The following is a 14,983-nucleotide window of genomic DNA, read 5'->3' on the forward strand; positions in this document are numbered from 1 at the left end:
GAGGATTCAGCAGAGTATGAAACATGTAAGGCTTATGATATTCTGTAATTGGATTTCCAAGAAAGCTGGTGACAAAGTCCCTCACACACCACTAATCCTCCCAATCAGCACACGGCCTAAAGCGTGCTCTTCTATTGCAGATGAATATGGAGGCAGGGAAGTGAATGGAACATAAAGTGAGAAAGAGCTCAGGGGTCGCAGATAAAGAGGGGTGTGGATTGCGCCACAACCGCATGAGGACGGACAGCCACGGAAGGCATGCCAATGTGTCCTAACATACACGGTCTAATCATTATCTCTGTGCTGGGAGTGATATGAGTTACAGGAGGCGGGGGACGCCGAGGACAGCTGTGGAAAGGAACCAGGGAGACAGAGTTCAATATGTCAGCAAACATTCAAACTGTCAGAAGTGGTCTAGGACTGCCTTCACAATCAAACAGGGAGGATTAAATTTGCTCAACCACAGGAAACAGTTCACTTTAGGACTAAGAAAGAAGACACAAAGTGACACCTCTCCAAGCCATCTCAAAGAGATTAATGGAATAGTTTAAGAAGATGCCTGTAAATTATTCACCCTGACTGCAGGAGAGCTGGGCTCGCAGGGGTAAAGATTTGTGGTGATATTTTCAGGTGTAGAGCGCCACACCCGACTGACTGAATCTAATTCTATGCAGCAGGGGAAATACTTGGCAGCCGAAAACATCTCTCGTTCCTGTTCTTATTTGGATGATTGAAAAAAACCCAAGCAAGCACTTTGTGGATGTCTGGCAGGCACATACATTTTTCCATCAATGTCCAAACGTTGGATTGTTTTTCCTGCCTCCTGTATACGTCAACTCTATTTGTTCTTCTGTGTTGCTTGCTAAACTAGTTCCTGTTTGTCATTTTCTCTTTTCCTCTTTTTTTTAAGACAGGACAGCAAGGAGTCTTGAAATTTCCATATTTCTGTTTTATTGTGAACCATCTGAGTTTAATGCATCCTGACTGGTTGTTTCTGTCCTTTAGGGAGATTTCGAATCTGTGTGTCTCAATGTCTGGCTCATATGCACATGCAAAGCCAAGAGTGTGCCACCAAGAGGGGATGACTATCTGCCACTCTCACGAGGTCCACTTCCTGCGCATGTAAACTAAGCCTTTGCCCCCGGTGTCACTTATCAAATTACATGACACAATTCATATCCTATGGCGACGAAACAAACTGAGCTGAGCCATTGAGGGATTTGCATTGTGAAACTTGATTACAGGGGCTGAATATTAAACAGCACCTCTGCAGCATCAGTCTCTTCCAGCTCTTCTCCAAAGAATAGAAGAATAAGTCAATGAGGACAGGAGATGGGACCATTTGTTTAACCTTGAAGAAATCACTTAGAGAAAGCCCTCTCCTTCTCAGTCTCAATTCAAGTATGTAGAGTCCAGCGCCACTTTTCATCTTATTAGTGCCCTTGCTGATGCGACGCTCTATCCCTGAATCATAATGCTGGAGGTAATAGAGAGAGAGATGGAAAACAGGGCTATGACAGTGAGTGAGCTATAATCCTATATAAGCCAGGGTCCCGGTATGCAAACCCCTGAAAATGCCTTACTCACCTTACTTTTCTACAGCAAATTTTCCCACAAAAACCAATAAAGGCTTTCAGCAAGGTGCCATTTCATATAGTCACTTGTAGAGAAGAGAGCAAGAAGTTTTCCCGCATTAGATGAAAAGATGTGCTCCATTTTATTCTCAGTGGACCTTTCATTGTCTGGAGATGTGCTGAGCACTAACAGCAGTAAGAAACATTTCAGTGTGATTTGGTGGCTGTCTGATATCTTGTCTGATATGGTCATAGTGCTGCAATGTAGTCAAGTCAGAATAAGTCTCAGGTTTGGAGATATTAGTCTCATAACCTGAAAGACACGGAAATGGATGGGATGAGCGTACCTGCAGTGTTGCTAATAATCCCTAATAATAATTATCAATATAAAAATCAATTTTATTTATATAGCACACTTAAAACAACCAAGGTTGACCAATGTGCTTCACAGGTTAAAATACAACAACAAGACACTACTTACACAGTAAAAGTATAGCAATAAAACATTAAATATGATCAAAAACTACATGCAGTCCCCTAACATAGAGCAGTGTGTGTGTGCATAAAAATCAAATCCCTCAGCTTCAGCTTTCAGTAGGCCTATCTGGCTCAGCTTCCCCTGTGCTGGACGCTGACTCTGCTTGTACTGATAGTACAGCTACATATGCATGAGCAGAACATTAGTAATAAATATAACTAACAACAATCCATTCTCTAATTCTATCTATGCATAATATGATTGCCTACCAGCCCTGCACACTGCCCCTGTACATGTCATATACATAAATGCATATATAAATAATTTCAGTAGGCCAATATAATAAATGCATTTGTTATCAGTGCCTGTGCTTGGTCCTGCCTCATCTGCTCCTGCCACAGAACCTTTCCTAATTTGACATATTTTGCTGCCTCTTGTGCCAGCATTTTTTTCTTCTAAATTCACCACACATTTCTTTTTCCTCTTTCTTTCTTTTCGACAAATTTACCTTCTCTGTTTGTCACATAACACCCCAACAAAACGTTTTGAGATTGAACTTGCTCTAGACGGAAAGTAAACTCCTTTGATCGGCGCCGTTGAGCAAATCAGATTTGAGCAAAAATGAAGATCGGTCCAAGTTAGGAGGGGTCGATCGTATCCCCACTCAACATTGAAAGTACTGGTTTACCCCAGTCTGATAGACACACAGACAGCGTCCGCTGCAGCTGACCAGGCAGCCGGCCAGAGCGGTCGCAGATGATTTAAAGTGGAACATAAGAAACTGAAAAATAAAAACTCTTGAACACCGGCCAGTTCAGGAATGTTCCCGAAATTCCCGATAGTCAGTCCGACCATGACTGCCCGGTTAAACCTATTTTTGGCAATGTTGCTGTGCTTTCGGCATTTACTTTGGTGTGTACAATAATAGACAGAACTGACGGCCTGGAATTATGTTGTAATAATGGTACATTTCCTTTAACAGCATGTTTCCTGGGTTATCCAGAATAAAAGGAACTTTCCACGTATGGGGGTGGAGGCAGAAATCTCAATGGATATCTCCAGACCTGGGATAATAAAAGCACTGCTAGATACCACTAGAGGTAAGGGAGGGTGTACACTGGCACTTTAAGATCTAGATTGTGTTATATAATTTATTTATTTATTTTTTACATCCTGCCTGTATTTTGTTATAATTGCATTCTTTGGTGGATTGTGAAAAGAACATGGCTGCAACACAACTTCTACAATAGGAAACTCCTCATGCAACAAGAGTCTTCATTACACCTAAATATTTCATTTAGTTACAGGGCACCCTAGGGCTAAAAAGCTTTACTCTGAGACAAACCCCTGAAATTGGGAATGAAATGTTCACTGACTTTTCACAAACTTCGGCCACTTGAGAGCAATTTCCAAACTTAAGCTTCTTTATGCATAAAAGACCCAAAGTCTATCCCCTTACAGCTTAGGGATGGGACTACAGCAACAGCAGCAGCAGCACTACAATGGGCAGAAGAAAAGTACATTGCACAGCGCTGAGAAGAAAGCAAGAGAACTGATGAGACTACTCTGTGCCCTTGACATATTTAAGAAAGGTATGTGATTCAGTCTCACTGTCCATTCACACTAGAAAGAGCAAGGTGCTATTTCTCTTCAACCGTTTACACATATTGTACGTTCCTTCTTGGTAAGTTAATTTCAAAGTGGGCATCATGCTACTTTTGGCCACTGTCCACTTCCTAGCTAATGTGGGTCTGCTATTGAATGTGTGCAGCTCATCTACAGAGGCGTACAAAACCTCACATATCCATAGAGAGCATATTCTGGACCTCCAGATGCTTCAGTTTAGTAGAAAAAACAGGTATGTGGGGACATGAAGGACAATCTACTGTGCTATGTACTTACAATCTAGTTCACATCACACAGGCATGCATACACAAACACAGTGGTTGGTCAATTTATCTCTTCATCTTCAGCACTGTGCCTTACTCCTCCACATTTCCCTTTTCTCATAAACATAGCTAAGCCACTGAACTCTCCCAAGTCCTTTTTCATCATATTCTAGCACTGTCTGGCCTGCAAAGGGCACCGGCATCTGAGAGAAGCTTCCCATTGAGGCCTTTGGAATGGATTCACTCCAAACGGCCTTTTCATTCTGCAGCTGCGATGGATTAGTTCTGTCATGGGTCCAGATGAGGTTTGCCTTCCTGATCTGCACGCCGTGCCAGGGAAAATAAAGCCACGCCACCGAGATAAAGACGGAAGGAAAAATAAAAGTAAGGGACGGAGATCGCGTCAGCGGCTACCCAATGGCCGATGATAGAACACTTCAATATTTCATCACACAGTCATGCATGGATACACAAACACGGACAGCGGCCTGGGAGCAAACGCCCACAGGTTTTATGTAGCCATGTGTGAAATGGCAAGAGCCACACAACAGCACTCTCCGAATTAACCATTGGGGGCGGGCAGAGGAGGGGCATGGCTGAGCAAGCATACCCATGTTCACTTAATTCTCACTCATGGGGATAGTGAGCGCTAAGGACAGGAGACGTGTGGTAAGAACCATGTAAAGTGAGACCACACCACTGCATCACAATGAAATCTTCTTTATATAAGTGGAAAAACTGATGGACAGCAATAGCAAGCACCTCCTTGACGCATCAGATGAGTCAAAGCACCTCGGAGCGTCATAGTCGCCTACAACCGAATAATCTCATGCATATCATTTAGGGCCGTTTGATTATCATTCTGCTCTTCACAGCATTCGTGCAGATTTGATTAAACTCATGCATTCAATATGAATCAGTGAACAATCACAAATATATTGCTACTTGTTATTGTGCCAACACATATAAAGTGATTTGAGTGGCTTGGGTTTGCACCTCCGGTCCGCCAAAAGGTATTTCTGTTGCGGTGTCAGCAGCAGTTTATTCCAACACATCAACAGATCCTGCTCTGACATTGGTGGGGTCTTCAATTTACAACTGCAATCACAGATGCAATTAATTGTCTATAAATCTGCCCTGTCTCCAGAGGGGCTGATCTGCATTATGTCTTTCATTACATAAGATGTGTTTAATATTAACCACAGTGGCTATTCGTGGCACAGCATGTCTTATTTGCATCTCTGTATCACTGCAAGGAATATGCTAATATCTTTTTCTCTTCCTCCTCTCCTTCAGCCTGGATGCCCATACACTAGTTTCACAAGGTTATGATGCTTCAGTGGCCCGGCGACTGTGAACTGTCACAAACAATCAGTTATGATGGAGCCCTTGTTTCTATACAGACATGCAGCTTTGGCAGGGCTCTGCTAGCGACTGCCTCTTTTGAAACAGGCCAGAAACGTGCGGATCAATCTGCTCAGTCGGCAGACCGAGTGCTGGAAGCCCCGTCGCACTGTGATCCAATATTTACTAGTTGTGAGAGTTCGTCGTGACACTCCCGGTTGATGTTTTGTATTCATCACACCGCCTCCCTGTTGTCCTCTTCATTTTTTGACAAAAATTATACTCCACCACACACACACACACAGAAGGAAACCAAAACAATAAACATCTGATAACGCAACTGTCTAGATTAGACAGCACATAGGTTTCAATTAATGATTTTCTCTATAGGCTCTACAGAAATAAGAAAAGGCTCAAAAGTGTTTTCTTTCATAAGCTGTCTGACCTTGGTCAGGACAATGCAGTCAGCAGCTCCTATTGAGGAAGACTATAGAGTTCCCTCTTTTTCCTTTAAACGTAGTGTAGCTGGGCCAATGCAGCAACTTCCGATGAGGCACGATGCGGATGTGCTATTCCAGCTCAAGTAGGGGATTACTGATTCAGTGATTATGGGCATTGTAGGGGAGTTTAGTGAACGGCCAATAGCTAGCTGAGTGTGACTGCAACGGCTGCGGGAACATAGCTGTAATGGGCTTTGTGGGAGAGATTAAATATACATAAGAAGAGAGAGATAGAAGGAGAGGAAATGAGGGGGGAGTAAAAGTAAAAATGCTGACTGCAATGTCAGAGATCTTCACAAGTGACAAGTTCTGAAAATGCTCTTCCTTTCTTCTTCCTTGCCTACTCCATCCCTGCCTTTTGAGGGTAAAGGATATTTTTAAATGAAAAATAATCTCTGCCACAATCGACATATCCCACTCTCCTTGAGAGGTTTTGCTCATTGAGAAAACAAAATGGAAAGCAGCCAACACATGGAGCGGAGCTGCTGGCAGACATATCCCCGACGCACCTGAGATGAATAGTTCACAATAGCAGCTTGCCCCCCTGTTCATTTTACTTAAAATGCACCTCATGTACAGGCCTTTTCTTATCATAAACAGTTTTTTCCTCATGCAGAGCACAAAAAACGAATGTGTGTAAAGTACCACTAAGATTTAGTGTGTCTCCTCCTGTGTGGTCCCTCATAGCGTTTATCGCTGCTTTTTATATGGTCAGCCAGCTCCTCTTGTTCATCACAACACAGCGCTGATATCATCTTCAATAACAGAACACAGACTTAGCCTGTCATTGTTGACTTATAGTTCAGAAACCATCCTATTATTTGAACAGTGGTGAACAGATGTGCGGAGCATAGATGGGCTGTCATGTTGCATCATGTCTGCTGATGAGAAAGGGGGCTCGATCTACACATTTGCCATAAAGCTCACATATGGGTCAATGTTGTACAAATTATTCTTAAATCTGCTCTTGGTTGGTAAACGGTAACATCAGGGTTTTTATTGCTCAGCTGTGGCGTAAATAGCTTTCATAATTGTGGATGTGTTATTGTCAGCCAAATCTAGTGCTACAGCTTTATGAGCAATTCCATTTGTCCCGTATATATAAAAAGCATTTCTGGACATTCCAGAACTACTGCAGTATTTATTATATAAAGAGCATCAGCATCAGTTATCATGTCACAATTTAGGGTGATGATATTTTCAGGGGGCTTTGACAGTCCATTCATAATAATTTCCCCTTAATTCCTCTCACTTGCAAATTGTCACATTTGCCGCCGAAAATTGAGCAGATTGATAAAGGGAATCAATAAGAAATTCAAAGACCCCAACATCCCCACAGCAGGTCTGAACCAACCACAAAAGATTGATAACTGTCAGGGCCGGAGAAATCTTTAAAAGTGTCAATGTAAATCTGTGACGTGATTTACTGATCTTCCAAACCAAAAATCTGCCCCTGCACTATATGCTTTTTCTGATCCATAACTGGCCAAATTCCCAGCGTTAGTGAAAGATATATGGAGATCAGAAGCTACCATAGCAGTGAGGGAGGAAAGCTGTTGTTTTATCAAACAACATCTGCCTGCATCATTGATTCCAAGACAAATAACACTCCGACAGCAACACTTCTCCTCAGGTTGGGTTTAAGAGGATCTCTTGATATTCTGATTAAAAATTCATTGTGTTGAATCTGCCTTGGAGTGGGTTCTATGTTTTGTTTTTTTGTTTTATTCTGAATCTCATTATAGCTTTAGCTGTGCGCCTGACTTTAGAGTGAATAAATAAATAAAAATACAGCGGAGGGCATTTCATGGCCAGAAAATTAGGTCAAAATAATGTTCCCTTTGGAAGTTTGGCCTTTGGGATTTCTCCAGCCTTTTATGTATTTGCTGTATGAAAAAGGCTCATGTGACCACAGCAAACAGTACCAGTGATTGTACTCATGCCAGAAAGGCTTCTTGAAAACTGTAGGAAAATGTAGGAAATGTTTTTAGTTCACTTTTTACTTCGTCAGTACAAAATTCAGCGAGAAATGCAGTGTTTTGCTATAATGTAGCCAAGGGCGTCACTTTGTGTTGGGGACATATGGGGCTCAGATTAGTGGTGTGAAGAGACACTTAGCTTGAGAGAAATCACGATATGCGATATTAGGTTCACGAGAACGAGAACAAAAGATCCTTAAACAGTGTTTAAAGATATACTCAATGCCCAGATATATGAGCGGGGGTTCTGGGGGGGCCTCCCACAGGATATTTTGATCATTAAACACTTCATTTCCTGCATTCTGGTGAATGTTTCTGCACCAATTTATGGTGGAAATGTTTTTATTTATGTAAAAGGAAACACAAAATTCTGGTGGCAGGTGACATTTCAAAATATATAACTATAAAAGAATATAAAGCAATGCCACTCTCAGATCTGTTTCTCCTGTAGATCAACTTTTACATTTATCTGACGCTTTTATCCAAAGCAACTTACAATTACTATACATGTCAGAGGTCACATGCCTCTGGAGCAACTAGGGGTTAAGTGTCTTGCTCAGGGACACATTGGCAGATGGGTCACAGTGGGGAATTGAACCCTGGTCTCTCACACCAAAGGAATGTGTCTTATCCATTGCGCCATCACCACTTTTCTCATGTAATATCATCCCTGCTGAGGCAACACATATGTAGGCATGATTTAGTCTTCTCTCCTCTTTTGTCATGTTCACAGGGAGAGAACGGAAAACTTGGCCAAGAAGAAACTGTGTCAAGGAATTGTTAAAGTTACTGATTGGTTTATGCATGTTTTTAAGTCATTTTATGATCAGTAGCTTGTTTTTTAGCTACTTTTTTTTTGGGACAATGCACATTTGTTTCATTTGTTTCACATTTTAATTGCATTGCATGTTTTCTTGCAAATCTGCAAATAAACTTTTCAAAAGGCATATTTATTTATTATTTAACTGCAAGCTATATTTCAGCACGTTTTTAACAAATTATGCTTTACAAAAGTGGTACAAAATCAGTCATTTCAAAAAGTGGTGGGGACATATCCCAGCGTCCCAGTGTAAATGACACCTATGAATGTAGTAGCAATTACTGTCACACAATTAATAACTGTTTTACGGAAGATTTGCCTGTTTAGTAGTAGTTTTCCTAAAGAAATAATGATAATAGCTTGGCCAGACATTTTTAAGTTCAAAAACATGTGACTGGAACTGACAAAAACTCCACCCTTTCTCTGCCTCATCCTGTTCTGTCTGACCTATGCCATTCTCCCAACATCCCGCTCCTTTCTCAAAGGCCTTGGCAGTTCCCAGAAAATGTAACCTCATCCCGGGCCGTTACTGTACCACTGAAACCTTCATCCAGCAACCAGAGGCTTCTGCACAGTAAGGCACAGTAAGTACACTCTCATTTAGTCTTTGCTCTTGATGTAAATCCTAGCCTGCATATATTTCAAAAGTGGTATTTCTAAAATTTTGCTAGCTGTTTGCACAAAGACACACAGGATGAGCAAGCAATATTTTTTTTACCAATGACCTTTACTTTTGAATGAAGTGTGTCATGGAAGCTTTAACGCAAAACGAGATTTACAAAAAGAGAAGAGGGGGACGGGATGCGTCTGTCTATGCATGTGGGTCTGCATACGGCTACAGTGTCTGTGCGTGTAACTCTGTACATATGTGCACACACATGCATGCATATGCACATGCCTGTGTGTCCATAAACAAACCTCCATCTGTGCCTCCAACACAGCTGCACTGTGATGGCATGTCCCGGCACAACCCCCATAGCCCGGAGAAGTCTCTCTCTCTCGGTCTCTCTCTCAGAGTCATACACTTGCACAGTCACATACTCTCTATTTAAGCAAGCGCCAAACATTCTTTAATCAAATTATTTTGCTGTCTTGCCTTCTCTTACTGCTGTCTTTGTCTATATCCTCCCACCACTCAGTTTCCCCTCTCTTTCCCAGCTTCCCCTACCATGTTATCTTGGTCACACCTTTCAAGCTGAGTTACAGCCTGCAAGGACAGGAAGTGTGGCACTACTACAATCACCTGAGGAGCTTCTCTCGACCATAGCTTGTCTCTGTCAGCCCATGCACTGCAAAAACATGTCTGCCTGTCGCTTTGTTTACCGTCCATTCACACACCACCGCCACCGCCAACACCCCCAAAAGCTATACACAACAATACATACAAGGTTTGGTAAGGGCCCTTTCATCTGTGCCTCGCAACATATGCCATTTGCCACATGTGCTCAGTCATAGTGTAGGCCGCAGGTGTAAAGAGTCCGTTGGTGTTTCTGGGCAACATGAGCAGAGCTAGCACTCTCTGGGTGGGCGTAAAGGTCATTGAGGAAGATGTTTCTAAGGATGTGTTGTGTCTAGACAAAAATGTCTAGACAAAAGGTAAATGTTATTAAGTGTTTATGATAATCATAATCAATGATGCTGATATCCCACATCCATGTAAATAAAAGCATCTGCTGGAGATTTCTTTCTGACCATTAAATGAATGCCACACGTCTTAATGGGCTCCACTTTCTGATCCTGATACTGTAGCCCTGACGAGTACAGTAGCTCACACATATCATCATCACAGATCATCCTGCATCATGTGGAATACAACATCCAGTCAGACTGCAGCATTGTGCTAGGCTAGGCTAACCAGATGCTGACTCCAGCTTCATATTTATCATACAGACAAGAGAGTGGTATTAATTTTCTCATCGAAACTCTTGACATGAAAGCGAATGAGCATATTTCCCAAAATGTCAAAGTACTCCTTTAACCTCTTTCCATTTACAATAAGACACATCGCACCTTACAGTCTCTCTGCTGTTTTCCGTTGTCCCTCATCGTTCTTGCCTTTGGAAATGACAAACGCAATCACACTCTTGTTTCATCCTGTCTTTTTTTCCCCATACTCTTGGCACAAAGCAGTTTCATCTACAGTAGCTAAGACAGTAGCTGAACGGCGCAGCCGAAGAAGCATCTGCTACTGCCAGGGTTTAAGAACCTGGAGGATTCAATAAAAGAGGGGCAGGCACATGCAAAAGACTGGCAGAGGGGACACAGACCATTAGCTTAATGACAGAATGAGGAATGAGGAAGAGGGAGATGAGATTCAAACTCCAAGCATTGCAAAATTCGCCTTTAACCAGAATCAAGGCGAGTAATCTAATAAATAGCGTGGCAAGGAGAGGCGTGTTGTTTTTTTTGCCTAAGGTAAGGGAAGAAGAAAAAAAAGAAGGGTAAACAGGAGAGAAAAGGATGGCGGTGTCATTAAGTTGGCTAGCCGTGACCATCAGGAACATTAATGCTGTCTGCTCGGCTTTCTTCAAACTGGTACCCTTTGCTTTGAACTACTGCTGTCTTCTCTGTGAGCATACCTGACTCCTAGCTTCCACAGCTATTATGGACCCTGCACTGGTAATTACACATTTCACAATTTCTGATGTCACTTCAAAGCAACTACAGCCTTGCCACCAAAGCAAATACTATGCCTCTGCAGTACAAAGCCAAGCCTCAAGGATTACTGAAGCCACACATTGTTTTGCTGCCGGTCACTAATTCAATTAATAGTATAAGACTTTAAACTGACTTGAAAGAAATTGTTCTGACACAAGACAATGCCTTCATGATACCTTAAGGATTTCCATATTTTGTTGCTAAAATGCAAAACAAAAAGTTTAGCCTGGAATTACTGTGTGCACTTTCTCTTGTTCCTCTGCCTCTATTTTTTCCTTTAAAAGGATGTACAGCAAAATGTGTCTACATGATGCATCAGAGCAGAGGGCTTTGGCAGGATCTTTCCCAGAGTGAAGAGAGAACGCACAGTAAAGCTAAACAACATCAGCTTCAAGAAAAGAGGAGTCCGAACAGAACAAATCAAATGCTGTCATTTCAACGACTCTGCAAGGCCTCAGGCAGCCAGATCTCATCTTGATCAAAGCAATGAAGCTAGCCTCAAAATAGATTTACTCCCCCCAAAAAACCTTCATAAATGCCACTTTTGTAAAATCTTAGTTCAGACTGCCCGATCTAAAATAGATGTGTGTTACTGCAAACAAAAGGTCTGAGTCATCCACATGGGGCTACTGATGGCAAAGGAAATTTGAATGCCCACTAAATAATTGTGACAGGTTGCAGAACAAACAGCAGTGCTGACAAATCTAAAATTCAGAACACAGGAGGTCTTTACTCGCCAGAGGCAACGCCTCAAAGGCCTGGAAGTCAGCAGATAAGTGATATTTAATTACCGTCATCTCTATTTTGTTCACTACATTGGTAGAGACAATCTAAGGTGCTTGTGGACTGTTGTGAGCTCAGCATGAGCTGTCTGCGGTTTGCGAGCTCAGCTTGAGAAGAGTCTCAGGGCACTACCTCAGATCACACATTCTACAATTCAGGTTCTAAAGAAAACTGCATCTCAGACTGTTTTAAGAGCAACCTTTGCTCAAAGTTTGTTGATTACTTTACAATTAACACTCCAAAGGTCCTCTGCTTAAGGATAAAACTTCTTCCCGTATTATGTGTCTGGCCAAACATTCTGCAAAGAGGGGAAATTTCAAGCAGAGCAGCATATTATTAATATACACATCAAAGCAAAAGAGATGCTCTCACCAAACACTGTAATGACATTTGACAATCGCTCTCCTATTTTTGCATCACTGAACGATACATTTCTTTCAAGCAGTGGTTTCTTTGCATCATTAAAAGCCCATAGTTTTCTTGTATCTAAAGTTCAAGGCAGTCCTGAGACAGTGCTCTTGATGGAGATGCTGAGACGTGGCAGCAAGAAACAAGAAACGGGGCCACGGATCCCACAGGAACCCCTTCCTCTCACTAAAGCTCTGTCTGCCCCTGAATTTAATTAGATTCTGATATCAAGCCTTTTTCTCCTATGCTTTCCTTCCTCTTCAACATGCGTGAAATTGCACTGCACTATCTATTATTTATTCACTCTCATTTGCTTATTGTTTCCTTTGGATGCCTTCGTTAGGGCACTTGCAGCTCTGCCTGTGATATGACGCTCTGCTTCATCTCCCTCACCGCTCAGACTCACCTCCTCTGCAGGTCTGAGCCCAGCTCATTTGCTGCCCTGCCGTTGGCTGGGGAGCTATGGATTCCCCCCCTCCCTTTCCACCCAATGACAGCACGGAGAGGTGCTATGAGAGCTGGGTGCTAATGAGCTGACTCTGCAATGCTGGGGGAGATGCTCTGTAACACAGGGGGGAGTGAGAGGCCGGAGCAGGCGGGGGATGCTCTGGCACATGAAGAGTCAGAGGGGCCATTATGAGCATGCCACATCAGGGTTAGAGGGACTGAACCACGTCAGTCAGACAGAGCTGTGAGTCTCCAAAGTCGCACCATGGGATGGATCTTAACCACATAATAGGAACCAGACAGGGATGGGAAAAAGAAAACAAGTGTTGGATATAATAGATACAATACCAGTTTACATCTTTCTTCTTGAGGAGTGAATCATTTATGTGACGAAAATGGAAGAAATCTACACAGCACTTGTCAAGTTTTAAAATCCACTGCTTCCACTGAACACCTGAACTCCTCCAGCGCTGAGTCCTTGACACTGGGCTTGAGTAACTGCCTGGGTTTTCTTCTCAAGGCCAGCATTGACTGTATACAGCAACTTATTTTACAGTATGGAATTAATGTATTTGTATTTTAAGGCAGAAACAAATGCTGTAAATGTGCACTATGACTAAAACAGCACTATGGTCTATAACCATATAGCTGAAAAAAATAAATCACATTTCTACAAAAAAAGAAAGAATGTAAGAAAATGATGTGTGATAAACATGGGAAGAACACTGTGTACTTTAGGAATAATCTGTATTTGCAAAGGTTTCTAGAATTCCCATTGAGACTTTCTGAACCAGAGTGGAATGAGATGAACTTGACTGCTTCCCCTTGGGTTGAGATGTAGCCTCTATAAGCTCCACACTGTGCGAGTTTGACATAAATAATTCTGGCTGTAGTGGGGAATCTGGACATGACTGAAATAGAAGCACACTTACACGCATGGGTGACTGAAAAGCTGTTGGAAGACTCGAGGTTGTCGACATTGTAGTTGAGGTGGAAAGGCTTTTCAGTGGTGTTTTGGTTGGTGTTGTAGAGTTGGACAGCGAACCTGAACGCGCTGTGCTCCTGCACCGTGGAACGCATGAACAGTCCCCCTTAAAGAGATTAAGAGACCAAGATCAGACAAAGCTTTCACAGTCGCATTAGTCCAGTGTCAGTTTTGGACCTCACTTCACTGAGAGAGGAAAAACTCTATCCGTCCCATTGTGATATAAAGGAGGCTGCTTGTTATTTGTATTAACTATCCTGCATTCTGACCAGTGAGCCTGTCTGTAACTCTTCAGATCGTGCGAGGGGAACTGACCGTCTCCCGTCTTCCTTATTATACACTTATTATACTCAATAATTACAATGACACAGGCAACATACAAGTGGCTTTAATCTACACAGTTTTCCACAATCAGCGGCTTTAAGCGTGCAGCATCTGTAAAAATCAAGTTAGTCTCTATCATTGCGCAGAGCTCCGCGCTCTTACAGATCACATCTCCCCGGTAAAAAAAGAAAATTACAATCATGCGTTTGATCAGTCCACACAAACCACATTTTGGATCCGTTTAAAGCGGCAAAACACTTACCGATATTTATCTGGTTAGGAAATCCTGCAAATGATCTGTCAGAGAGCCACAGCAGAAACAAAACCACGCGCTGTGCCATTTTCTCCGACCTATCTGTTCAACTCCTTAAAAGGATCTGTCTGAGCAAATTCATATGTTCTGGATGGAAGCCGCGCGCTATGGAAATCCAGTGGACAGATGATGGTTGCTCACAGTGCACCAATTAGGTTCATTGAGGTGCAGCCCAGCTGCAGAGCATTTTTTGCAACTAAGAGAGAGAGGGGGGGGGGGGAGAGAAAGAATGAGAGAGGGAGAGGGAGGGCTGGTGTGGGGGAGAAGGAGCTGATCTGAACTCCGATTGGACCCGTCGCGGCGGGCCAGTGTTGGTCAAACTTGATCTGACGTTAAAAAAAATTTTTTTTAAAGCGTCAGCCCGATATATTATGACGGCTTGGAATAAGCGCTGCACTGGCCAATATTAGCCTTCTCTTGGCCGAATCAACAGAAACACTGCAATCTCAACTGGCCAATGACTCCGACCAGCCTGGCCACT

General features: G+C 42.6%; 1 protein-coding gene across 3 annotated transcripts in view; it reads right to left on the reverse strand.

The window, feature by feature from the left end:
- The window catches only part of gria3b (glutamate receptor, ionotropic, AMPA 3b), an 83,054-nt gene extending 68,382 nt beyond the window's left edge, over positions 1–14,672 (reverse strand). For all 3 annotated transcript variants that reach the window (XR_005442005.1, XM_038699979.1, XM_038699978.1), the window contains exons 1-2: positions 14,452–14,672; positions 13,813–13,971 (exon numbers count right to left, since the gene is read on the reverse strand). Coding sequence is in view for 2 of the 3 variants with exons in the window: in XM_038699979.1 (XP_038555907.1) it covers positions 13,813–13,971; positions 14,452–14,530 (238 nt within the window). In the remaining variant the exon portion in view is untranslated. The remainder of the gene's footprint in view (positions 1–13,812; positions 13,972–14,451) is intronic.
- Positions 14,673–14,983: the final 311 nt, after the last annotated feature.

Source organism: Micropterus salmoides, unplaced genomic scaffold (genome assembly GCF_014851395.1).
Source record: "Micropterus salmoides isolate LMB-PRFRI ecotype aquatic unplaced genomic scaffold, ASM1485139v1 Ms_hic_scaffold_5, whole genome shotgun sequence".
Classification (NCBI taxonomy): domain Eukaryota; kingdom Metazoa; phylum Chordata; class Actinopteri; order Centrarchiformes; family Centrarchidae; genus Micropterus; species Micropterus salmoides.